We start from the raw sequence: 25,939 nt of genomic DNA on the forward strand, positions 1-25,939 counted from the left end.
ATCGTTTAAACAAATAAAATTTATACTTTTTCATGGTGGTTTTTGAAACCACTTATGTAATCATAGTTAAATAATTATAATCATGCCAGTCACAATATCATTAGTAGTTCATTTACAGTTCAATAATGGCAACTTTAGAAAGCCGTCATAATCAATAATGGCCAATGGTTGACAGTGACATTGCAGTGACATAACGTTGTATTTGATTTTTGTAAACATTACATTTTCAAAACGTTATTTTTGTTTTATCACTGATACTATGAGCAATTAATTTGTGTAATAATTTATTAAAGATGCACATCTGTTGTGTAAATGGATGTACACGTGAATCGTAAAAGAAGAAGAAGGAAGTGGCCTATCATTCCATAGGTAGTGTTTGTTTACAATAAGAACTGGTATGGTATCCTCATTTCTGCTTTTTTTATGGAATAAAACTAGCAGACGGTAAACGAGCAGACGGCTCACCTAATCGTAAGCAATCGCCGCCGCCCATGGACACTTGAAACATCAGAGGCATTACAAGGGCTTTACCGGCCTTTTGGGGGTCAGGAATTTAAGGGTTATTTGGGAATCGGGGATTGGGACGATTGAGAATGGGGTAATTGGGCCTCCGGCAACCTCACTCAGGCAACGAAACACAACGCACATCGTTGTTTCATGTCAATTTTCTGAGGCCGTATCACTCCCGTCTAGCCGGTCCACACATGCCGAAGAATGGCTCTCCCACACTTATGCCACTGCTGATCACAGGCCTCTTCTCACACGGAGAAGGTTTGAGCATTTATCACCATGTTTGCTCAATGTGGGTTGGCGATTTCAAACTTATGTATACATGTTTTTGCGCCATTATCTCACGTTGGGCTAAACCGATTGTGATGCGGTTTTCAGGCTTAGGAGAAGGATTAAGGGAAATTCCTGACTTAAAATAAAAAGAGAACCGAAAACCGAAGAACCGAAATCCCTTTAAAAGAATAAATCTTATGGTATCGACTTATCGGTGTACTAACGTAACTGATAGTAGCGCGAAATTTGCTGCATCGCGCTGCTCATGAATATGAGCCTCTAGCATGGCTTAAAACTAGTCGAGTTCCTTGTCAAAAAATTACATGAGTAAACCGATAACATAATAATTAATTTAGTGTGTCTCATGAAAGTTATGATAAAAAATAACTTATTTAAATTCATCTCATGTGTATGTTGTACAGGATACCTAAGGATGAAAATTTAGCTGCAAAATGGAGGGAAGTAATACCTGGCAAAATATCCAAAACATCAGCTGTATGCAACTTACATTTCAACGATGATGATTTTGTCAATGTGTTCAGTAGAAAACGGTTAAAAGGGAATGCAGTACCGTCCATATTTCCTAAGGTATGTATTTAATTGCCTGATCTGGAGCTGCGAAATACCTAGCAGGTTACTGGGGCTCCGGATTGAAAAGTAGGAGTAGGAATGTTGTGGTTTTTATATAGGTTTTTAAACTGACATGGTCACTAATATCCCGTTTCGAGTTCTAATACTAGTGGTATTACAACTCGAAACGGGATATTTACCATGTTTTTCAATTTACTTTGAGTTCAAACAGTATGTCTATATAGTAAAAAAATTGGTCAATGAGTGCCGATATCTCGGCTTTTACTGTTGCAACGTAAAGCAAATGATACACGGTTACTGTTTAAAAACTATAGTTAATGCGAGTGGATGTTCATAAAATTTTTCTCAGACATAATTTCTTGTTTTAGATTTTGACACCTCATAAGCTGTGGCGTGCACAAGTTTCGGAGACAGGGTAGGCTACATAATATTTTGTATTATTTAATTTAATAAAAAATGTGTAAGTTTGTTTGGATGTTTAGACGGCCCACTATCATCCCTGACACTAGTGGAAGAAACGGATTTTGATGAAATTCGGTATACAGACAGGGTATGAGCTGACATGGGTGATAGGATACTTCTTATCTCAAGGGGACGTGGGCGAAACCGCTGGCAGAAGCTAGTTTATCTATCTTCTATCTATCTATCTATCTATCTATCTAGCTATCTATCTATATTACTACCTACTTCCGCGCGGTTTCACCCACTCTCCTTGGCTCCTATTGGTCACAGCGTGATGTTTTATAGCCTATAGCCTTCCTCGATAAATGCACTATTCAATACAAAAAGAATTATTCAAATCGGACCAGTAGTTCTGGAGATTAGCGCGTTCAAACAAACAAACAAACTCTTCAGCTTTATAATATTAAGTATAGACTAGCGGACCCGACAGACGTTGTCCTGTCTACACGTCTTTAATTTGAAAATTTTAAACTTTTTTTAATAAGCTAAAACATTCTGGACACTTTTTGATGAAAATTGTTATTCAAATGTTATGACAATATCTAACGTCATTAATATTTGACACTGCGATGGTAGCGCCGTCTGTCGGATCCAATGTAAAACATTCCAAAATCAACAACTACTAATAAATTAAAAACTAATTAAAAAAAATTGTCCAGCGGACAAAATTGTGAATCTAAACCATTCTCAGATCCCCTTGAACACACACAAAAAAGTTCATCAAAATCGGTCCACTCGTTTAAGAGAAGTTCAGTGACATCTGGGGGCACGGTAGTGCCCCGCCAAGACGGAGCCAAGCGAAGCGCAAGCGCAAGGGCACTACCTACCTTTTCTCGAAGCGCTTTTTGAACCTTCATAACTTGAGTTTGGGTTATACCAGATAAACAAAATTTTCAGGATATAATGTCAGTGGTAGACTTAATAAACCTCTAAAAATTGCATAGCTCTTATACTTTAGATTTTATTGATATCTAAAATACCCCGATTTCGTCACTCACTCACTCACTCACTCACTCACTGAGGATCAACAAAGGTTTAAGGTACTTCCTGAAGTCCTAGAAAACTGAAATTTGGTATGTAAGCTAGTATTTATAAACAACAAAAAAATCCTAAAACTTGGAACTTTTACCCCCAATTTTAAACTAGGGTCTATTTGTTCGAGACTTCCGCAACTTTTACGCTAGAGGTCTTGCGTTCGCGGAGGGGTAAAAATCTGAAATAGGGAAACTTAATTCCCTATTTCCTCTTGAGATCTGAAAATTATACACAAGTACATAGAACATGGTCGCTCATTTTATCTTTCTACATGAGCACCTACAAAAAGAAATGAAATCCCACAAAAACATTTCATGTTAAATGTTCAAGACGAGACCATATAGCTCGCACTGTCAAAAAGTAATCAGACCCGTGTAGAGCCAAGTTTCTAACCCTACATGCCCAGACCTAAAGATAAGCCCTAATTTCACACTAAGAAAAGTTACGGGGAAATTCTACAGCCATAGCTCGTAATGCGTAGTTCGTAGCGCGTAGCAGAGTTTTTACGCTATAATCTCGTAGGCGTGCAAACCTTGGAGTAACTGGCGAGTTGGCCGACACGGAAAACTTTTAGAAGATTGAATAGATTTTTAAGCTGCCCATATGACGAATAGCAAAAAGACGTAACTGGCGAGTCGGCCGCACGGTTTAAATAATATCCGTGCGGCCGACTCGCCAGTTACGTCCAAGTTTGCACGCCTACGAGATTATAGCGTAAAAATCTGCTAGCGCTAAGAACTACGCAGTACGAGCTATGGCTGTAGAATTTGAGTGCCCAATTAGGGCTTATCGACTATTTAGGTCTGGGCATGTAGGGTTCGAAACTTGGCTCTAACGGGATCTGATTTTTTTGACAGTGCGAGCTATATGGTCTCGTCTTGGAACATTTAACATGAAATGTTTTTGTGGGTACACACCAGAATAAATATATATAAAGATATAAAAATAAATTGTTGTTCGTTAGTCTCGCTAAAACTCGAAAACGGCCGGCGATTTGGCAAATTTCTTGAATAATACCATTGTGGAAGTCCAGGGAGGGTTTAAAAGGTTTAAAATGTTTGACGCGGTACGAAGTTTGCCGGGTCAGCTATAAAGTTATAAATCAACTAGCTTCTGCCAAATTTCATCACAATCCGTTCAGTAGTTTCATTGTTATTGACGGACAAACATCCAAACAAACAAACTTTTACATTTATAGTATCAATGGAATGTTTTTAGGTTGCCAAGTGACAATAGTCAGCAAGGTCTCTGGTTGTCCGTAGCACCATTAGATCCGAAGTTCTATTCACCAAGTAACCTTTTTGTAGAATCTGATGACGAGGAATGTACAGAATCTGGAGCGGTTCCTAAAGAAGAAATATCTTCAGATGAGGTATCTATACATCACTATACAGTATACTAGCCCAATTTGCCCCCGGAGCTGCGGACTACCTAGCGGGTTTGCCGGGGCTCCGGCTCGAAAAGCAGGAGTAGGAACGGGGTGGTTTTTAGTTCAGTAAGGGTCTGGCGCTTCCTCTCGAAATCGTCGTACGTATAAAATGTAACTAGTTAACGTCATGCGATATTCTCATTTCAATATACAATAGGTATCATTAGAAGTATTTTTTAAATTAATCTACTATATGGACATTAAAATAAACATAGCAAATATCTTCACGAGGGGACTGACCAACAGACAGATATTTATATGTATGTAGGTATTGTAAGGTATTTGGTTTGACACTGCTTTGACGTTAAAGTGCCTTTCTGTCTACTTTCAATAAATAATGTTGACTTTGACTTAGAAATTACTCATGTAGGCACCCTATTATGATTCCGGAGCAGCGGACTACCTAGCGGGTTTACCGGGGCTCTGGCTCGAAAAGCAGGAGTAGGAACGGGGTGGTTTTTAGTCAGTAAGAGTCTGACACTCCCTCTCGCCTTGCCCTGGCAAGAGAAGTCATTAGATGATTTTCCCTTCTTAAAAAAACCCCTATTATAATTATGTTATATTTTCAGGCAACACATTCTTTACATGAAGAGCCTATTAAGGAAAAGCCGGCTATTCCAATAGTGCGAATAATACCATTGTCTAAGGAAATACTAATGAAATACTCTAGCAGACATATAGAAAAAGAAAATGATAAAAAACAAAACATACATGATACTAACAAGCTACGCGTAAGTTTCCCCTTTTAATTTAATTTCAGTGAGTAAAGTTCCCTAAGAAAAGGAGGATCCTCCGACCAGGCGAGGTGATCGTGTCTGGCGGGCTTTCTTCCCAACTGTTGTTCGTTAGGATTTTCTATCCATGTTTATTCACATGTAAACTTCATATGTAAACTTCACATGTGCGATGCAGGATTTATGACGTCATTCGTTGATTTGCTCGTCGATAGTCTATGTGCGACTTCTGTCATCTATCACTTGTCACAATGTCGCCACAGTTATAAGCCGGTAAACGAGTAGACGGGTCACCTGATGGTAAGCAATTGCCGCCGCGCATGGACACCCGAAACACCAGAGGCGTTACAAGTGCGTTGCCGGCTCCTACAGGTATTCTCGTATTTTTGTTTCTAGGTACTTTACGTTCTTTTGTTTGTAGGTGTGCAAGTTGTGTCTCAGGATAGATGCGAAGATGTTTGATCTCAACGAAGAGACTTTAAATAAGATGTATCTATATGTTATAGGAATTGAGGTGAGATTCTTTAAAATTATTTCTTACTAGCTACTTCCGCGCGGTTTCACCCGCTCTGCTCGGTTCCTATTGATCGTAGCGTGATGATTTATAGCCTATAACCTTCCTCGATAAATGTGCTATCCAACACAAAAAGGGGCTTCAAATCGGACTCGTAGTTCCGGAGATTATCGCGTTCAAACAAACAAACTGTTCAGCTTTATAAGTATTGTATAGATACCCGACAACCCTTTTATGCAGAGGCGGATTGCAATTGTAGAGCGCCCTAGACAAGCAGCTCATACTCCCCTATTTTTTTTGGGGCTCCCCACTCTATATCCAATTGGACACGCGTATCTAGTGACGCCCCGCTATAATCTGGCGCCCTAGGCCTAATTTATGGGATAGCGGGCAAACAAGCAGACGGATCGGATGATGGTAAGCGATCAGTATCGCCCAAGGATACCCGCAACACCAGAGGAGTTACAGGTGCGTTTGCCATTCTCGATCGTGCCCGATCTCATTCCATTCAGAATAATTCTTTGTTAAACATGGTAGTTTTATCAGTGTCCAACATGTACCTAACACACATAGCTATTGGAAGGTGGGACCAAGATTTGAAAGAAAGAAAGAAAGAAAAACAGTTTATTTGCACCATTTAAAAAAACAATAAACATAAAAATTAATATGACAAAAAAAAAAACAAAAGTCAAGGTGCAAAAGGCCAGATTTAGTTTAAATGCCACGGCATTTTCCTTTAAGGACACTACGGCTGTTGTTATGGGCTGTTGATATTAATTTCTTTTTAACACATACAAGTTATAACACCGAAACATAAATTAATTCACTTCTTCTCCATCAGCCGAGGACAGACTCCAAGGATAGGTTTCCGATGAACATATGTTGGGAATGTAAGGCGCGGCTGCATGCAGCGGCCGCGTTTAAATGTAAAGCGCTGACCAGTGATCAATTGATGCAGGAACATTTGGATTCTCATGAAGAGGTTCGTATAGCTTAAGATTCAAAATATATTTTTTTCTTTATAGCGTTCATGCCTTTAATCCTCGAAGGGGTAGCCAGAGGTGCACATTACGGCACATAATGCCAATGTACACCCACATTTCACAATGTATGTTGTAAGTCCCATGTAATAGGTGGTGAGCCTATTGCCATATACCGGGCACATTTCCAGACTCCGTGCTACCACTGAGAAATTTTCGAAAAACCGAAAAATATTGTATCGTTTTTTATGCTATAAATTATCAACGTTTTTTCAAGAGTAAAAATTCCATGTCCATGTATACCCGCTACATTAGAGGAGATACAAGTAGATTAGGAATGAAATTCTGCCCATCCTCAAACACACGGCGAAACAACGCTATGGTTGAATGCATGTTTCTGATAATCTTAGGGGTCTTCCATTAACCAAGTGAGGTTTTATCAACAATTTTTTTACCCCCCTTCCCCCTTGGTGATGTGGTGAGATTTTAGATTAATCCCCACACCCCCAACCAACATCATGTGTATTTTTTTTAATACAGAAAATATGAGTGGTTTAAGATTTTGTAGGTAATACAAGTACCAAAAAATGTCATCTAAATTGGTATAAGTTTAGAAATGTATAATTATAATTATACTCTTTTATGGGGAAGTGAAAAATCCTATACAACACCCCGTTTTAAGGTTTAAAAAACCCGCGTTCGGTGAAAAAATATATACACGTGATATTTTATAAAGCCCCCCGTCCCCTTCGTGATGTTTCGTGATTTTTGTCGAACCCCCCTCCCCTAATTGCGTCTCACATGTTTAATGGACGTCCCCTTATTTGACGGATAATTCGAATTTTTAGTAACAATGATATACAAATATTTGTCACACCTGGCATTGTGAAATAAAATAATATTTTATCTTACAGCTAAATATAACTGAAATACAAAATCTCTATCAAGAACATAATTTAAAATCAAGTTTAGCAATTGACGAAATAGAGACTTTTAACTGTGAATCGGAAACACATATAAACACAGAATCAGATCCATTAGTTAAAACTGAAACTATAGAATTAACTTTTGATGAAGATTTAGATGACAATTCAGAAATAAATGAAATTGTAATAAAAAATGAAAATAAAATTTCTGACGATGAAACGGATGCTGAATTAGAAATAATAACTAATAACAGTCAAGATAGCTTTCAATGTGACGCTCCTAAAGTGAATTGGGATAATATTCTACTGGTAAAGACACCTACAGTTGCCGATAACCAATTCAATATAACAGTGTTTGATAATGATGCCAAAATGGCGGATATGAATGACACGAACGATGATTGCTTTGATACGAATACGGACGATGGTGCTGAGAAAATTGTGGTTAACAATACAGTGAAGAGAAAGACTAGAAAAATGGATACATCGAAGAATCGATGGATTGTGTGAGTTAGATGTTATTGTTACTTTACATAGTATAAAATAAAACAAAGGGGTTTGAGTAACTTTGTATGGACTTGTGGCGTCATTTTTTTTTTCAGCGGCCACCAATAATTTTCATGTTACTTTGTTCTGCTGTGTTCATTACACATATATGTTCAATTATTTTTATCCTAAGTTATATCAAAGCTGAGATATTTGAGTTTGAAGAATTTAAAAATGTAGTCTCTATAAATACTTCAATTACCGTCCTGTGTTAAAAAATCTTAGTTATTGTATATTATTAGAAGATTGATATTAGTTATTGGCTTTATTGTTTCTCGACCTCTCGTCTATCAATGTGACTTTAGTATTGGGCCCTAGGAAATAATAAAAACACAGTATTATACCTTATTGCATTTATTACATGATTTTTAAAAACACATTTACATATTAACTTTCTTAGTCCATTTCGTTCTCAATGTCATGTCGAATAATGGTATCTAAAAATTGTGCCGGCGGAGTCAGATTATTTTGATATCTGCCCCATCCCATGTACCATATAATGGACATTATATGCGAACAGCAGCCTAAGGTCCGTTTTCCGATTATACATGAGCAATAGTGGCCCAATATTGCATCTAGCCCTTGTGCATCTTGCCCTTCCAGTGTTTCTACCAGAAAGTCGACCCATGAAATGTGTGACCAAAAAAAAAAATTATGTAATATTTTAAATAGATTCATAGGTAGTCATACAGACCTTTGCCAAACAGGGGATGTACTATGCTAACTAGACACATAACGCTCTGTAATGTCTAGGTACGCATTTTTCGGGGGGGTTTGAACCCCCAACCCCCCCCCCTGGCTACGCCTATGGTCGTTATAATTATCCACAAGTCCACGAGAGATTAGAAGCGCGCCACACCATCGGCCCATAGATAAAGAGTGCAATAACATTTAATAACTTCTTCGATTTCAATGACCAATATAAAACCAAATATCTCAGTTCCGATATGGTTTAGAGAAATATGACCATAATAGCTTTTGATCGCTGTATTCTGTTCTTTCATAATATTTAAGTTTCATTACTGGCCGCTCAACTTCAAAACGACGCCAACTTTACCCAAACCAAACTTTGCTTTCTCTGTCCCTATGTCCCTTTGTATGCTTAAATCTTTAAAACTACGCAACGGATTTTGATGCAGCTTTTAATAGATAGAGTGTTTCAAGAGGAAGGTTTATATGTATAGTACATGTATATTTGTGTACCTAAAGCTTTTTCATTTGACTAATTTAAGATTTACAAAATCATGAGCTGTATAGTGTATACACATTGGCTTGGCTCTATCCAAAGTATTCAAATTTTATGATATAAGCCGGTAAACGAGCAGGCGGATCACCTGATGGTAAGCAATCGTTGCCGCCCATGGACACCTGGAACACTAGAGGCGTTACAAATGCGTTGGCGGCATTTTAGGGGTTGGGATTTTAAGGTTTGTTGGGGAATCGGGGATGGGGAAGATAGGGAAGGGGGGTAATTGGGCCTCCGTTAATAAAAACCTCACTCACACAACGCAAGCGTTGTTTCACGTCGGTTTTCTGCTCGGCCGTGGTATCACTCCGGTCAAGCCCATTTCAGAAGCATGGCTCTCCCACACTAAAATTTTTGTTTCTAAATTTACAGACCGCAGGAAAACGCGTATGGGATACCAATAGATGAGACCGTGTTCACTGTGAAATCTCTATCGCAAGAGCGGCTTATTGAAGAAGTAATGGCTCGCAAGAATAGTGCGAGATATTTAAGGGCCCCCTATAAATGTACCGTCTGTTTTAAAGGGTTCCTTAGAAAAGATAAATTGGAGAGACATAGTATGAAACATAGTGAGGTAAGACCACCTTTTTGAGATTATTAAAACATGTTTAGGGAACAGAGAGTAAAGTTCCCTAAGAAAAGGAGGATCCTCCGACCAGAAAAGATAAAGAAAACGTTAGTTTCCACTTCCCTCGGTGAATTTAATGCAGGAGACAGAATGACTTAAGCCTAAAGGCAGAAAAGAGACTGCACAACTGGGAGAAGCCCTGTATCGCACATGTGAAGTTTACATGCGGATAGAAAATCTCAACGAACAACAGTTGGGCAGAAAGCCCGCCAGGCACGATCACCTCGCCTGGTCGGAGGATCCTCCTTTTCTTAGGGAACTTTACTCTCTGTTCCCTAAATAGATACCACTGACAAACGCGCGAAACGAGCACCTAGCTTCACCGACTGACAGACTGACAAACTATTATTGATTTATTTAATTATTTGTTGACATTTTAAAAGTACCTATTTAAGGTAACCGTCCATAGACCCGCACCGTACGCATTCCAAATGACGTCATCAGCACGTATCGCATGTAGGCATTGCCGATGATGCGGTCCGTACGATGCGGATCAGTGGACGCAGTTGTATGAGTTTCTATACAAGACAAACTAAAATCCGTTGCGTGCGATGAAAATGTGATCCCCGATTCCCGAACAACAACCCTAAAATTCCTAACTCCCAAAAGGCCGGCAACGCACTTGTAACGCCTCTGGTGTTTCAAAAAAATATATATTCTAAATATTTTGTTCCAGAAAGCGGGTCCTTTAAAATGCGTCATTTGTAAGGTCCGTATGAAATTGGGTAGGCAGATGAAGAAACATATGAGGAGACTACATACTTCGGAGTTTATTTGTAAACTCTGCCCGCTAGTCACGAGACATAGGTAAATCTATCTATACTAATATTATAAAGCTGAAGAGTTTGTTTGTTTGAATCTGATTGAAAAAGAATAACCTATAGAGTTTCTTGCTCGTTCTTCTCTATAGGAATCTACTAACTTCACTAGAGGACTGACCGACAGACAGACGTTATTAATATTAATATTATTATATTTGCTTTGACATTCAAAAGTGTCTTCCTAGTCTATTTGAAATATGTAAATAATTTTGACTTTTACTTTGACTTTGACATTGAAATAAAAATTAGTCACCTACCCTATTGTAGCTGTCTCCGTTATTGAAATTATATTGTTTCAGGGACGTAGCGCTCGCGCATGTGAAATACCACGGCGGCACTAAATTCATTTGCCCGCAGTGTGGGGTGCAATTCGAGTGAGTACATATTATATAGTATGGCCCAGAGCTGCGGACTACCTAGCGGGTTTACCGGGGCTCCGGCTCGAAAAGCAGGAGAAGGAACGGGGTACCAGGTTTTTCGTCAGTAAGAGTCTGATACTCCCTCTCGCCTCGCCCAAGGCGGAAGAAGTCATTGGATGATTTTCTGCCCTTAAAAAAAAAAAAAAACTTCTGTGGGGCGCCAAGGTCTGAAGTTGGAGTCTCTTGCCTCTCCTGGTGCAAACCCTCAGAACTGTGCTCTACGCTCTGTGCATATGCATATTTTTTATTGAGATTTTTTTTAGATGGATTTTTTGACGGTTTGTGGTCGAGGAGTGACTTTAACGATATCGGTGCAATACTTGAGTCAAGTGGGCGCCACAATATTTTCGTCCGGGGTATCAATGGCCCTTACGCCGGCACTGTATCTTACATACCTGTATAGGGAAACCTCTTATGACTTAATTTAAATCATATATTTGTTATCATCTTGGCTGACAATATACGTAAAATGAGCGAAATAGGCCCAGTACATTGAAATTTATGCAATTAATTTCTTGTTTTTAACCGACTTCCCAAAAAGGAGGAGATCCTCATTTTTTTTTATGGAACACGAGTAGACGTATCACCTGATGGTAAGCAATCGCCGCCGCCCATGGACAGTTGAAACACCAGAGGCGTTACAAGTGCGTTGCCGGCCTTTTGGGGTTAGGAATTTAAGGGTTGTTGGGGAATCGGGGATTGGGAAGATTGGGAAGGGGGTTATTGGGGAATTGGCCTCACTAACGCAAGCGGTGTTTCACGTCGGTTTTCGGTGAGGACGTGGTATCACTCCGGTCGAACCGGCCCATTCGTGCCGAAGCATGGCTCTCCCACACTTAATTCAATTCGGCCGGTATTGTTTTGTTTCAGTAAAAAGACGACGATGTTAAGCCACCTCCGCCTCAAACACATGTCAGACTGTGTGTGCGAACTGTGTGGATATACGTTCGTCGGAGACAACGGAGTGCGCGCCCATAAGCGGTTCAGGCATAAATTCGATGACAAAAATGTAAGCTATAGAATAGAATCAGGTATAGGCGTAGCCAGGTTTTAGTTTCGGGAGGGGTTCAAGAAAGTCGACCCATGAAATGTGTGACCAAAAAAAACACTTTATAATATGTAATAAACAGATTCATAGGTAGAGACCTATGAATCTGTTTATTTCGTCATATATGTATGTAGAGACCTTTGCCAAACAGGGGATGTACTATGCTAAATACAAAAATTACGCTCTGTAAAGTCTAGGTACGTATTTAATTTGGGGGGGGGGGGGGGTTGAACCCCCAACCCCCCCCCCCCTGGCTACGCCTATGGAATCAGGCTATACTTTGCGGAAATCCATGCTACACGAACAATACAGTAAGATTTTTAGTTTTAAATTCCGCTTATATAATTATGTATTTTTTATCATGACTGCCTCGTTGGCCGAGTGGTTGCAAGTGTGACTGCCGGGCAAGGGGTGTCGGGTTCGATTCCCGGGTCGTGCGAAGTATTACTGGGCTTTTTTCGGTTTTTCGAAAATTTCTCAGTGGTAGCACGGAGTCTGGAATTGTGCCCAGTATATGACAAAAGGTTCACCCCCTATTACATGGTACTTATAACACAAAATGGTGAATTGTGAGCGTACATTGTATAGTGACATGGCCTACCCCTTCGGGGATTAAAAAAAGGCGTGATATTTACGTTGTTCCTTTCCAAAAGTCGACATAATTTATTTTGTATATTTTAGCAGCCATTGGATGGTCCGCACTGCGAAGTCTGTGACGTACAATTCTTGAACCAGAAAGCATACGAGACACATCTGCGACTCTCCTCTAAGCATTTAGAGAGTGAAGATGATCCGTGAGTTCACATGTGTTATTTATGATTTTATAGCCATTTTTATACAAATTTTACACTCTTTTATACAAATGTTGCACATTTTATACATATTTTACACTCTTTTATACAATTGTTACACTTTTTATACATATTTTACTATTTTTTATACAGAACAACCCGGCGAACTCTGTTGCGCTGAATTTTTCCTAAATTTTCTTTGCTTTAAACCTCACGGAGCTCGAGCCCTTTCTAACGAATGCAAAATCGTGGAAATCGGTTGCGTTCTGGAGTTAAAGTGACAGGAGGGAATACCCCACTTATTTTTATATTATAGATATACTTACACTTTTTATACACATTTTACACATGTTCTTACAAATTTTATATATATTACTAATTTTTATATAAATTTTACACGTTTTTATATAAATTTTACACATTTTTATACACAATGAGCACATCTTATACCAATTTAACACTTTAACTGTTTATCTTTATCTCCGGAATTGCTGGTCCGAATTGAATAATAATTTCATAGTTGGATAGTCCATTTATCGAGAAAGGTTATAAACTATAAAACATCACGCTACGATCAATATTAGCCGAACACAGCGCGGAAGTAGCTAGAATTCAATTTTTTTATTGTATAAACCGGTAAACGAGCAGACGGATCACCTGATGGTAAGCAATCGCCGCCGCCCATGGTCACTTGAAACACCAGAGGCGTTACAAGTGCGTTACCAGCCCTTTGGGGGTTGTTGGGGAATTGGGGATTGGGAAAATTGGGAAGGGAGAATAGGGCCTCTGGTAACCTCACTCACACAATGAAACACAACGCAAGCGTTGTTTCACGTCGGTTTTCTGCTCGGCCGTGGTATCACTCCGGTCGAGCCGGCCCATTCGTGCTGAAGCATGGCTCTCCCACACTTAGATTCCATATTTATGTTTCAGCAATCGTTTGTTTAACGACTCGTCGAAAAAAACACGTAAATTTGACGACGCCACGGCATTCGATCGTCGATGCAGACTGTGGCGTGAAGATACCGATAGATTTCAAACCATCGCTTGTGAACAAGTAAGTGACCGTAAAATAGAGATGATGACTGGGTCAAAAATAAATTATTACAACTTTTCAATACAATAAAATATTCCAAAATCACACTCTCATTCATAAATTTGATGAACTACTTAATTTTCGATTTTTTCTAGCAAAATTTCTAGAAATAAGTCTGCTATTTGACGTAAAAATCTGATGACGTCATAACGCACTATTTCATACAAAGTTAATAGAAAATATCGTTTTTGACGTTTCGAAAAAAGTATTGAATTTGACTAGTAAGAAACTAGCCTATGGATTTCTGTGACGCAAACTTTTAGACCAATGCAAAACTAATATACGCTTTGTTCTAAGATTACTTAAGCTAAGCGTCCATAGACCCGCATCGTACGCATCGCACGCATTCCGTATGACGTCATCAGTACGCATCGCATGTAGACATTGCCGATGATGCGGTCCGTACGATGCGGATCAGTGGACGCAGTTGTATGAGTTTCTATACAAGACAAACTAAAATCCGTTGCGTGCGATGCGTACGATACGGGCCTGTGGACGCTTACCTTTAGACACCACTGACAAACGGTGAAGGAAAACATCGATGTTTATGTACATATACAATGTGATAGGGGTGAGACTTCTAACCCGTTAAGGCTGAGTACTACATCTAATTTTATCGACAAAAAAAATAATATGGGGTGTTGAACCCCCTCCCCCTAAAAATTATGGCTATTTTAATATTTTTTTTACTTTATGTGATATCAAAGGTTGTATGCGTCGTAGAAACAAAAAAAAAACGACAAACGGTAGCTAATAACCTTGGCTAACTAATTCATTACTTTTTTCATATGTTTGATAATGTTTTGGTGAGAAAAAAAAGTCATTTGTGAATTATTTTTACTGAAAAAATCGCTGTTTTTCAATATTTTCAATTGGGGGTTCAACCCCCTATATTATTATTTTTGTCGATAAAATTAGATGTAGTACTCAGCCTTAACGGGTTAGAAGTCTCACCCCTATCACATTGTATAATTCTTCTGTAAGTGTGTATGTCACTGAACTTCTCTTAAACGACTGGACCGATTTTGATGAAATTTTTTGTGTGTGTTCAAGGGGATCTGAGAATGGTGTAGATTCACAGTTTTGTTCGCTGTTCAATGATTTTTTAATTATTTTTTTATTTATTAGTAGTTGTTGATTTTGGAATGTTTTACATTGGATCCGACAAATTTTCAAATTAAAGACGTGTAGACAGGACAACGTCTGTCGGGTCCGCTAGTGTACCTCTATAATTTTACGGTACCTTAGTATTTCTGTCTGTGTGTCCCAGTGCGGCGTACATTGCGGCGGTGTCGCAGCATACAAGTGGCACTTTCACCGCGCACACCCGGGCCTGGGGCTGTCACCCGCGCAGTTCACTCAGGTAGAACGCAAGCCCTTCATGTGCGAGCATTGCGGGAAAATGTTCGCGGTACGTATAATTTCACTTTTTTTATGGAACACGCCGGTAAACGGGCATACGTATCACCTGATGATAAGCAATCGCCGCCGCCCATGGACACTTGAAACACCAGAGGCGTTACAAGTGCGTTGCCGGCTTTTTGGGAGTTAGGAATTTAAGGGTTGTTGTTCGGGAATCGGGGATGGGGAAGATTGGGAAGGGGGGAATTGGGCCTCCGGTAACCTCACTCACACAACGAAACACAACGCAAGCGTTGTTTCACGTTGGTTTTCTGCTCGGCCGTGGTATCACTCCGGTCGAGCCGGCCCATTCGTGCCGAAGCATGGCTCTCCCACACTCACTTATGTTAGTTCTTTTTCTTCTCCTCTAATAACATCTTCTGATTTGTTTCGTTGCGGGATCCAAGACAGTCATTCATAGGCGTAGCCAGGTTTTAGTATCGGGAGGGAATCAAGAAAGTCGACCTATTAAATGTGTGACAAAAAAAAATCATACATGAGAAAAAAAAACTATTTATGTAATATGTAATAAACAGATTCATAGGTAGTCATAGAGACCTTTGCCAAACAGGGGATGTACCCCCCCCCCCTGGCTACGCCTATGCAGTCATTCATTTCCCTGGGACGCGCCAAGGGGGTGGGAGAGGTCTTAAATTTCGTGACGTCACATTTCAATTATTATAATCTAACTGTTAAAACACGAACTTGATACTATTGTCTAAAAACTTAAAAAAATCTAGATGTAAAATTATAAAATGTGACGTCACTCTAGGGGGGTCTCACAAATGTGACCTATTGTGACATGGACGGGGGAGGGGGTCAAAAATCATGAAATTCGTGTGTCAATAAATATTCTACCGAGAAAAAGAAGTTGTCACGTAAAATCTTCGCCCGTAAAACCGACTTTACAGGCAACCAGTTTTTTTTTTAATATTATTTGTTCTCTTCCACAGCACAAAGTGAGTTTAGAAAATCACACGCGTGTCCATACCGGGAAGAAACAATTTCAGTGCGATGTATGCAGTAAACGTTTCAGTGTGAAGTTCACACTTATTGAACATATCAAGCACCATGACTCTAATTACCAACCCATTGAATGCCGGCTCTGTGGGAAACAGTTTGCCTACAAAAATAACATGATGAGGCATTTACGTGTAAGTATAAGCTATGTATGTGTAAATTCACACTTTTGTCCTAAGAAGTTTAATGTGGTATTAATAAAAAGTAACGTCACGCCTTTTATCTCCGTAGGGGTAGGCAGAGGTGCACATTACGACACGTAATGCCGCTATACAATGTACACACACTTTTCACAATTTATGTTGTAAGTCTCATGTAATAGGGGGTGAGCCTATTGCCATATACCGGGCACATTTACAGACTCCGTGTTACCACTGAGAAATTTTCGAAAAACCGAAAAAAGCCCAGTAATACTTCGCCCGACCCGGGAATCGAACCCGAGACCCCTTGTTCGGCAGTCGCACTTGCAACCACTCGGCCAACGAGGCAGAGTTGAATAATTCTTTTTGTGTTGGGTAGTGAATTTATCAAGGAAGGCTATAGGCTATAAAACATCACGCTATGACCAATAGGAGCCAAGCAGAGCGGGTGAAACCGCGCGGAAGTAGTTAGTATTTTATAAAAGGCCTCAATAAATTATTAGGTTATATGATTTATCCGTAATGAAATAAATAAATATATAAATAGATGTATGTGTATGTGTGTATGTTTCATATACCTACACATAAACTCACACTTTTATCCTACAGTCGTAGTTAAAGTTATACCATCAAAAACATTCTGTAAAAATGTCCAAGTCTCGCACCTCATCAGTTTTTCTACAGTAAAAAGTTGTGAGATCCATGTATTACCAAGTCGGTTATTTTATTTAGTCCCTACTTAAGGGACCTTCTGTCTTAAGTTATAATGTAAATTGTTATCATATCAACATTACATTTATTTTACGTTTTAAATAAAATAGATCGACTTGGTCATCGCACGTAATCATGCAATATACCATCATAATTCGTAATCATGCAATACAAGTAGATATACTTGTGTTTTCATGCGATAGCCAAGTTAATCTATTTTATTTAAATCGTAAATTAATAGTACCATGGTTGTATAATGCCTGTTTAGTATTTGAAAATTTAGGTTTCTTGTTTTATTTACTTAAAAGACGGGATTTTATTATGGTTCTGTCAATAAAAACAACCACCTTTCATTATGAAGTCGGTAAATCTATACTTAATATTATAAAGCTGAAGAGTTTGTTTGTTTGTTTGTTTGTTTGTTTGTTTGAACGCGCTAATTTGTTTGAACGCGCTAATCTCCAGAACTACTGGTCCGATTTAAATAATTCTTTTTGTGTTGAATAGTGCATTTATCGAGGAATGTTATAGGATATAAAACATCACGCTATGACCAATAGGAGCGAAGCAGAGCGGGTGAAACCGGAAGTAGCTAGTAAAGAAATAATTTTCCATTTTTTCAGATACATACAGGAGAGAAGCCTTTCAAGTGTGGTGTGTGTGAAAAGGCGTTCGCGGCTAAATGCGATCTCCAGGCTCATGTGAAACATGTACATTTGAATGTACCTAGACCAAAGCGTGTTCGGCAGAGACCTAAGAAAAGTGATGCAAGTTTAAAAGACCGATCTCAGGAAACTCCCCGTAAACATGCCTTTACTAAGGGTAAATTAAAAGCATGAGGCTAAACTTACACCCTTACTTATATGTTGCAACGTTACACCTTTTATCCAAGAAGGGGTAGGCAGAGGTGCACATTACGACACAATGCCGCTATACAAGTACATCTACTTTTCAGCACTTGTGTTATAAGTCCCATGTAATAGGGGGTGAGCCTATGGTCATATACCGGACAAAATTTCAGACTCCGTGCTACTACTGAGAAATTTTTGGAAAACCGTTAAAAGTCCAATAATAATCTGTCCGACCCGGGGATCGAACCCGAGATCCCTTGCTACCACTCGACCAACGGTGCAAAGTGAGTATACATTATATACAGTGGCATTATGTGCCATACTGTGCACCTCTGCCTTCCCATTCGGTGATTAAAGGCGTGATGAGATAATAAAATAAATACACATAACAATACATAATATATGATGTTATTATAATAAAGATTTATAAGAATATACTACATGCTTTAGTTTTATTTAATAATACCTACATTTATTAAACCACTCGGGGTAAGGTTGAGTCAATAACAAGACTTATTTTATGAAATAAGAGGCAAACGATCACACGGATCACCTGATGGTAAGCAATCACCGCCGCCTATTGACACCCGCAACACCAGGGCTACTCTAATTCAACGAACGAACGAAAAATCTTCGCAGATTTCATACTACAATTCTATATTTATTGCGAACTTTCGTGAACAAAAATTAACGAATGAAATGAAGATAAATAAATAGGTTTTGATATGAAATTAAAAATAAAACGTTATTTCAAGTAATTCTATTAGTAAATCTATAAAACCTACGGCCGACGATTAAACGAAACTTCGCATTCGAGAACCGGAGTAGGCCCCCAGAAGAGTCAATACATTATAAAACACCCATCAAATCCTAAGGCCTTAGTGCGAGAGTTTTTTACGGTAATACAATCAAAACGATACCTCGTTTAGCCCTCTGATTGGCCAGCTCCAAATAACTAACCAATCAAATTGATTATGACTGCACGGTTGGTGCGGGGGCTGGGCAACTGGCTGCCGCGCAACGTGTAGCGGGTTCGATTCCCGCACGGAGGAACTCTTTGTGTGATCCACAAATTGTTGTTTCGGGTCTGGGTGTCATGTGTATGTGAACTTGTATGTTTGTAAACGCACCCACGACACAGGAGAAAATCCTAATGTGGGGCAACGTTTTTTAAAACAATAAAAAAATAAAAGGGTACTAAAACTCGCACTAGGCCCACTGTTGATGCAGAGAGCGGTCCCAGCTTGGAAGCTACGACCCCGGTGACATGACACAAGACTGGATCATCTTAAAAAAACATTATTTATAACTGACCCGGTGAAATTCGTACCGCCTTAAACATTTTTTCTCACCTTTAAAACTTTCCCTGGACTTCCACAAATAATTCAAGACTTTAATTAGCGAAATCGGTCCAGCCGATCTCGAGTTTTAGTGGGATTAACGAACAGCAATTGATTTTTATATTTAAAGATAGGATTTGGGTACAACTTACACGGTAGTAATTGTTAATATTAAGGGAGGTAGGGGAGGGATGGGCACTTTTTCACAATTTAATGCATAAAAAGTCAGATTTTGTAGATAATCAACATTTATTGCCACTTCCTATTGCTCTATACTTTTGGCTAGATATCTTATAAAGAACTTTCTTATAATAATAAACAGTCTCCTAATTAGGAGGTAATTGAAAAATTAAGTCAAAAGTGCCCAAGGCTCCCTGTGGTAGGGAGATATGGGCACACCCTGTGGGAGGCTTGGGCATGGCCTGTTAAACACTTAACATCTATAATAGACCCCAAAAATAAACGTAATAACAACAAAAAATATATCACGACTAATCTTAAATTAGTTATAACCCATAAAGGCTTATTTTATATTTATCAGCTGTTGTTTTTATTTTTGATCCTTTTGATACCTCTTCTATGGCTCGTAATATCAAATCTTTGGGAATTTCTCGTCGCAACCTTTCTTTTTGAATTTTCTGTAATTAAAAATAGTTCAAATAATTTATTTAAAGCAGATAATTATAATTTTCAAAAGACCTCCTGTACGCAATATAAAGAAGAGAGCATTGGACATGCCCAAACCTCCCTCACATCCGAATGCCCATTGCTCCCTCTGTACACATTTTCAACACAATTTACCGGCAATTTTTTTTGTTTAGGTATTGAAACGTGAATTTTAGTTTAATTTATTAGTTAGTAAATATATAGGGTCAGGTGGGGTAAGTGAAACATACTTTACTTGTATTTTAACATAATGGCATCTGACGCAGTAATGCGACGATCAATTTCAGTTGCATTTCTTGCACAGTACTCTCCTTTAGCCAATGATTCATGGAGTTATGACAAACAGCTCTTTAGTCTTACCATAAGCGAGAAAACAATCAATATTTTCAGACTATGGTTTTGTTTCACTTGCCCCTGGAAAGGGGTAAGTGAAACAAACGTCAGAAATATAGTTAAATGTTGTATTTATGCAACGGTTACTTGACTAAGGCAACAATTCAGAATTTGTTTCTCTAATGTATATATTCTACAATCAATATAAGGCTTAGTTTTAGAAAAGAAAACAAAAAACGTATTTTGGGGTAACTGAAACATAGTTACCATGGTCAGATGTCTCAAACATTTGTATAAAATTTAAAACAGAAATTATAGGTAGTGAAATCAAAAACAAAATAAAAATAAATTTCTTTACTGACTTAACAGTTTGCTTACAATTACGAAAACAAGCATCAGACACCGCACAGTGTGTAATTTCCATAATCTAAAGGGACAAAAGTCTTGAACCCAAACTGTACAAATTTACTACGAGATAAAATGTATTGAATGAAATTTAAAGACATTGTCAAGGTTTCAGACATAAATTGTAACCATATTATTAACATATAACACAGCATATATTTCAATATATGTATAAAAAAAAAATAAAAAAATATTAAAACTTCAAATCAGAAGTACCATGAAGACCTTAAACAGGAAGAAATTCAGTCAGAATACTGAAATTCTTCCAAGTCGCTATTAGTATCAGAATCTTAATTTTCTGATTGAATTTCTTCGTGTTCAATGTCAATAGTACTCATTTGTAAAAGTTCACAGACTTCAGGAGTCATTTGGCTACATCTAGTTTTGGGAGCGGCACGTAAGCTTGCAATGTAGGGGTCTGATGTCATTAGTAACCGATTTATTAAGTCTGTGTCCGTGTCCACTCTTTCTACGAGATATTTGTGAAGGCAATCTGAAAATAAAAAAGTTATAAGAATTTCGCAAATATAATTTAGACACAAATAGTAAATTTATGATTACCAACATTTTTAATCACGTAAAAATGTTTGTTATTTCTGATACGGGGGAAGTGAAACATATGTTTCTCTTTCCCCGTGTATTAAGTTTCACTTACCCCACTTAACACTTTTTTAGGTTTAGTTTTTACCAAAGCCAAAACTCAATTATCCTTAGGAATTATCGAAATATAATCATTGGACTAGAAAGTACATACTTTTTACTCAGTACTTACCATTAGGTACATTTAAAACACTTATTTTAAAACTTTCACGAAGGCCGAAAACGTCACACCTCCAACTCGTGTTTTGACAACTGACAGTTGTAATAAGCACTAAGTTGGGAGCCAGTTTAAACGGCAACTTCCAGACTCAGTGGTGGTTTAAATGAAGCGGCACTTTAAAGTCAATCACTTTTATTACTGATTTATCACAATTCTTAGCATAATTCTTTAAAACACGAAACTAAAAAAACTTAACAAAGAAAACTCAAAATGGCGGATAATAGAAAGAAGTTCCAGAAATACAAGATGGCGTGATATAGAGCCGCGGAGGATTTTACAGCACGTCCGTACGCGTCGGTGGTCGGGGCGCTCTCTCTCTCACCGCTCGCAATGGCTGCGCTGGCGCGCGAGGTTGCGGCGGTCGGGAGAGGTGGTCGTTCACGCGCTCTCATTGGGCGTCCGCGTGACGTTGCAACCACAGAGTAGTCACACCATAGACTACGTTCGTTGTTTTTTAATACTCGCGCTACATCCTCCCCCTCTAGCCTAACTAAGTGTCCCCACTGTTGGGCTAGTCTAAATACCTGCGCGGTCTGCCACGCTTCCGTTTCTCGCGGACGGGAAGCTCTACTTGGCCCGCGAAGGGCGTGAGGTGCGAAACGTGGTATTTGCCTACGTCCCTCCCGGTCTGTAAGCTCTCTAGCCCGTACGTGGTTGAGCTAATAATCTTCCCTATCTTATATGGGCCGTCGCGACGTGGAATGAACTTAGCAGATTGTCCGCGCCCTGCGTCATTAGGTCCCTGAGTTTTCAACAAAACGAGGTCACCTACCTTGTAATTTGGTGGCGGCCTTCTCTTCTGGTCAGCATTCTCCTTCTGGACAGCCTGTGCCTTCTCGTGGACATCTCTAGCCTCGTCCAGAGTCGTGGCTATCTTCTTCAGGTATGGTGTGATGCTGGGCACGAAGTTGTCGTTGTCTATGACGGCTCTCATGTCTATCGCGGAGTCAGTAGGGGTTCTCAACTCTCTTCCGAAAGTGAGGTACGCCGGGGAGTGCCCTGTACTACTAGTAATAGCTGAATTCATAGCAAACCTGACTGCGGCGATATGTAAGTCCCAAGATGTGTGGTCTTGGCCTACAAGTATGGCTAGTTGCGGTTTTAGATCGCGGTTTTTCCGCTCTATTGGATTGGCTTCCGGATGATAATAGGGTGTAAGTGACTGGCTGATGCCTAGGATATGACATACCTGTTGCATGACGTCACTCACGAACTGCACACCATTATCACTGATTAGGCGGCGTGGCACTCCATACCTGAGAAAGACTTCGTTGACGAGCGTCCGAGCACATTCGACGCTAGTGGCACTCTCTAACGGGAATAATTCTACCCAGCGCGAGCAGACGTCTTCGACAATAAGCACCCACCTGTTTTTCCTAGGTGTCTCTACCAGCGGACCGAATAGGTCTACGGAGACTACCTCAAAACGCCTCGATACGGCAGGGGTCTGCAGCAAACCTGCGGGCTTTCGATTGTCAGCTTTATACCTTTGGCAGGGCACGCATTCCTTTATATAGTTAGCAATGAACGTGCGCATTCCAGGCCAGTAATACCTAGCACGAACGCGACTTAAAGTTCGCTCTACACCAAAATGGCCAGCTGTCGGCGCATCATGTAGCTCGGCCATAACTTGCCTGCGTTCATGTTCGGGAACGACTAGGCGGCAGTCTTCTGCCTCATCAGCCTCCAAACTGTATCTGTACAGAATACCGTCCGAGATGGTGTACCCGCGGTCGGACCATGGTCTCCCCCTAGAAGGTTCGTCGGATTCCAGGTCTTCAACAATTTTGCGGACCTCCGGGTCCTTTAGCTGGTTGTTGCGGATATCTCCACTGCTCCTCTTGGGCATATCAATAACGGTATTGCGCAAGTCACACTCATCCTGATCGTCTTCGCAGACGGGGCGTGACAAGGTATCTGCAACTACGTTCGAACGGCCAGGCGTGTATTCAATGCTGAGATCGAACTCTTGCAAAGTTAAAGCCCATCTCGCCAGTCTACCGCTAGGTGACCTCTGACTCATCAGCCACCTTAAAGGCTGGTGATCGGTCCTTACAATGACCTTCGCAGTTTCTACATACCCGCGGAACTTACTGAGTGCCCACACGACGGCGAGAGCCTCTCGCTCAGTCGTAGAGTAATTCCTCTCGGCACTAGTTAGGAGTCGACTAGCGTACTCAATCGGCCGTTCGTCATGTACCTCCCCCTGCATGAGAACAGCCCCAAGACAGTAGGCGCTGCTATCAGTACAGAGGATAAAGGGTTTCGATTCGTCCGCCTGGCGGAGAACGGGAGCGGACACGAGTAAGGACTTGATGCGCTCGAACGCCCCTTGCTGCTCGGGACCCCATTGCCAGGCGGTCGTTTTCTTTAGAAGGTTAGTAAGAGGTCTCGCGACTTCTGCATAATTATTAACGAAGCGACGGTACCAACTCGACGTCTGTAAGAAACACTTCAATTGTTTCACGTTCCGAGGAGCAACCATATGGTCGACAGCCGCGGTCTTATCTGGGTCTACCTGGATTCCGCCCGGGACGATTACATGCCCTAGGAACTTGACAGTCTCCCTAGCAAAAACACTCTTGCTCCTATTAACTCTCAACTTAAACATGGCCAGCCGATCGAAGACTGCCTCCAGATCAGCCAGGTGCCTCTCAAAGGGACCCGGTGACAGCAAAATGAGATCGTCCAGGTAAGCCAGGAGCTCTATTCCTTTCAGATTGGAGCGGAACCGATCCATCATCCTCTGAAATGTAGCGCCAGAATTCCGCAAACCCATCGGCATTCGCTTAAATCTAAATGTGCCGAGAGGCGTTGTAAACGCCGTCTTATCTTGGTCTTCAGGGCAAACACTCACCTGATAATAACCTGAACGAAGATCAAGAGTGGACATATACTCACTGGTTTTGGCGGCGTGCAGTATGTCTTCGATACGCGGGAGGGGATACCGGTCGGGCTCGGTTACTGCATTAAGCTTTCGATAATCTACGCAAAGTCTCAAACTTCCATCTTTCTTACCCACTAGAACCACATTGGAAGCCCAAGGCGACTCGCATTCTTCGACAATGCCCTCTCGCAGTAGTTTATCCAGCTCCTTCTGCAAGGCCTCCTTCCTGTTTGGTGACATCCTGTACGGTGGAGAGGCTATAGGTTCTTGTTCAGGGCTCACCTTTATACGATGCATGGCGAACTCCGTCGGCGGACCATCGCGGGCGAACTGCGGCGCGCGGCCTTCGATGAACTCGTTGAGGGTCCGTCGCTGCTCGGGTGTTAGCTTGCAACCTTCGTCCGGTCGCAACGCTAAGCTATCATAGGATGCGGTGTGTAATAGGCCCGCGTCGGGGCTGTCGTCGAGGTCTAAAGTATAGGAACGCACAAAATCATAACAATGTTCCGGACTGTCTGAAAACGACCACGTCCGTCGGGCGACGTCTAACACCATGCCGGCCCTAGTTAAGAAATCTACACCTAAAAGTGTCCTAATATTACTGCCCGGTAATACTAGGAACTGACACTTTACTCGACGGCCTACAATAATAACTTCTATCTCGGCGGACAGTAGGTCTCTCCACCCCTGTGTGCCGTCAGCTAGGCGTACAAAACGTTTCGTTTTATTAAATTGTATTCCCGAACCTACTAGAATTCGATGTAATAAAGGGCTCGCAATACTATGTGTGGCGCCAGTGTCTACAATCGCCACGCCACTACGGCCCATGACACTAACGTTTACCATTGGATGATTGTCGTATGTACTTACATTTGTAATGTTTACACACGAATCACTATCACGATTGTTATCCTCAACGTCGGAATTATACGGACAAAAATCTACATCAACATTGTTAAAAGATGTTTTGCCTTCGGACTTCGACGTCGGCTTTGCGCAAATGTCACATTTCGACCTCACGACTCCCTGCTTGCCACACCCATAACAACGTACCTCCCTAGGTGTTGTATTAATGTTTTTGCTATTAGCCTTCTCGCGATTACGACACTCGTCGCTAACGTGCCCAAAGAGCTTACAAAAACTACAACGCGGTCTACTTCTGTTGTTGCAACGTGACGAAGTCGCGTCCGTGGTCGCGGAACTCGATTGCGCGAGAACACGGTCGGTAGTAGGTGCCACCGATATTTGGTTTGAATTATTATTATTACGCACTTTACTGGTATTTACTTTAGACGCTTTGTAGGTATCCTCCGCGA

The 25,939-nt window shown here is 40.4% G+C and overlaps 1 protein-coding gene across 3 annotated transcripts; it reads left to right on the forward strand.

Moving 5' to 3' along the window:
- The first annotated feature begins 169 nt into the window (after positions 1-169).
- Positions 170-18,612, forward strand: LOC118281258 (zinc finger protein 37). 3 transcript variants are annotated; one of them, XM_050700929.1, is made up of 17 exons: positions 170-369; positions 1,206-1,371; positions 1,743-1,789; positions 4,090-4,243; positions 4,870-5,031; positions 5,456-5,548; positions 6,390-6,530; positions 7,443-7,960; positions 9,619-9,820; positions 10,551-10,681; positions 10,995-11,069; positions 11,985-12,123; positions 12,844-12,956; positions 13,887-14,010; positions 15,320-15,460; positions 16,404-16,604; positions 17,945-18,612. In XM_050700929.1, exons 5-17 carry the CDS (start codon positions 4,957-4,959, stop codon positions 18,158-18,160), a joined length of 2,169 nt encoding a protein of 722 aa, XP_050556886.1. In that variant the 5' UTR covers positions 170-369; positions 1,206-1,371; positions 1,743-1,789; positions 4,090-4,243; positions 4,870-4,956; the 3' UTR covers positions 18,161-18,612. The 3 variants fall into 3 exon arrangements, with proteins under 3 accessions (XP_050556886.1, XP_050556887.1, XP_050556888.1); XM_050700930.1 differs by having other exon boundaries at positions 4,179-4,243; XM_050700931.1 differs by lacking the exon at positions 6,390-6,530.
- The last annotated feature ends 7,327 nt before the right edge of the window (positions 18,613-25,939 follow it).

The sequence above is a fragment of the Spodoptera frugiperda genome, chromosome 19 (assembly GCF_023101765.2).
Source record: "Spodoptera frugiperda isolate SF20-4 chromosome 19, AGI-APGP_CSIRO_Sfru_2.0, whole genome shotgun sequence".
Classification (NCBI taxonomy): domain Eukaryota; kingdom Metazoa; phylum Arthropoda; class Insecta; order Lepidoptera; family Noctuidae; genus Spodoptera; species Spodoptera frugiperda.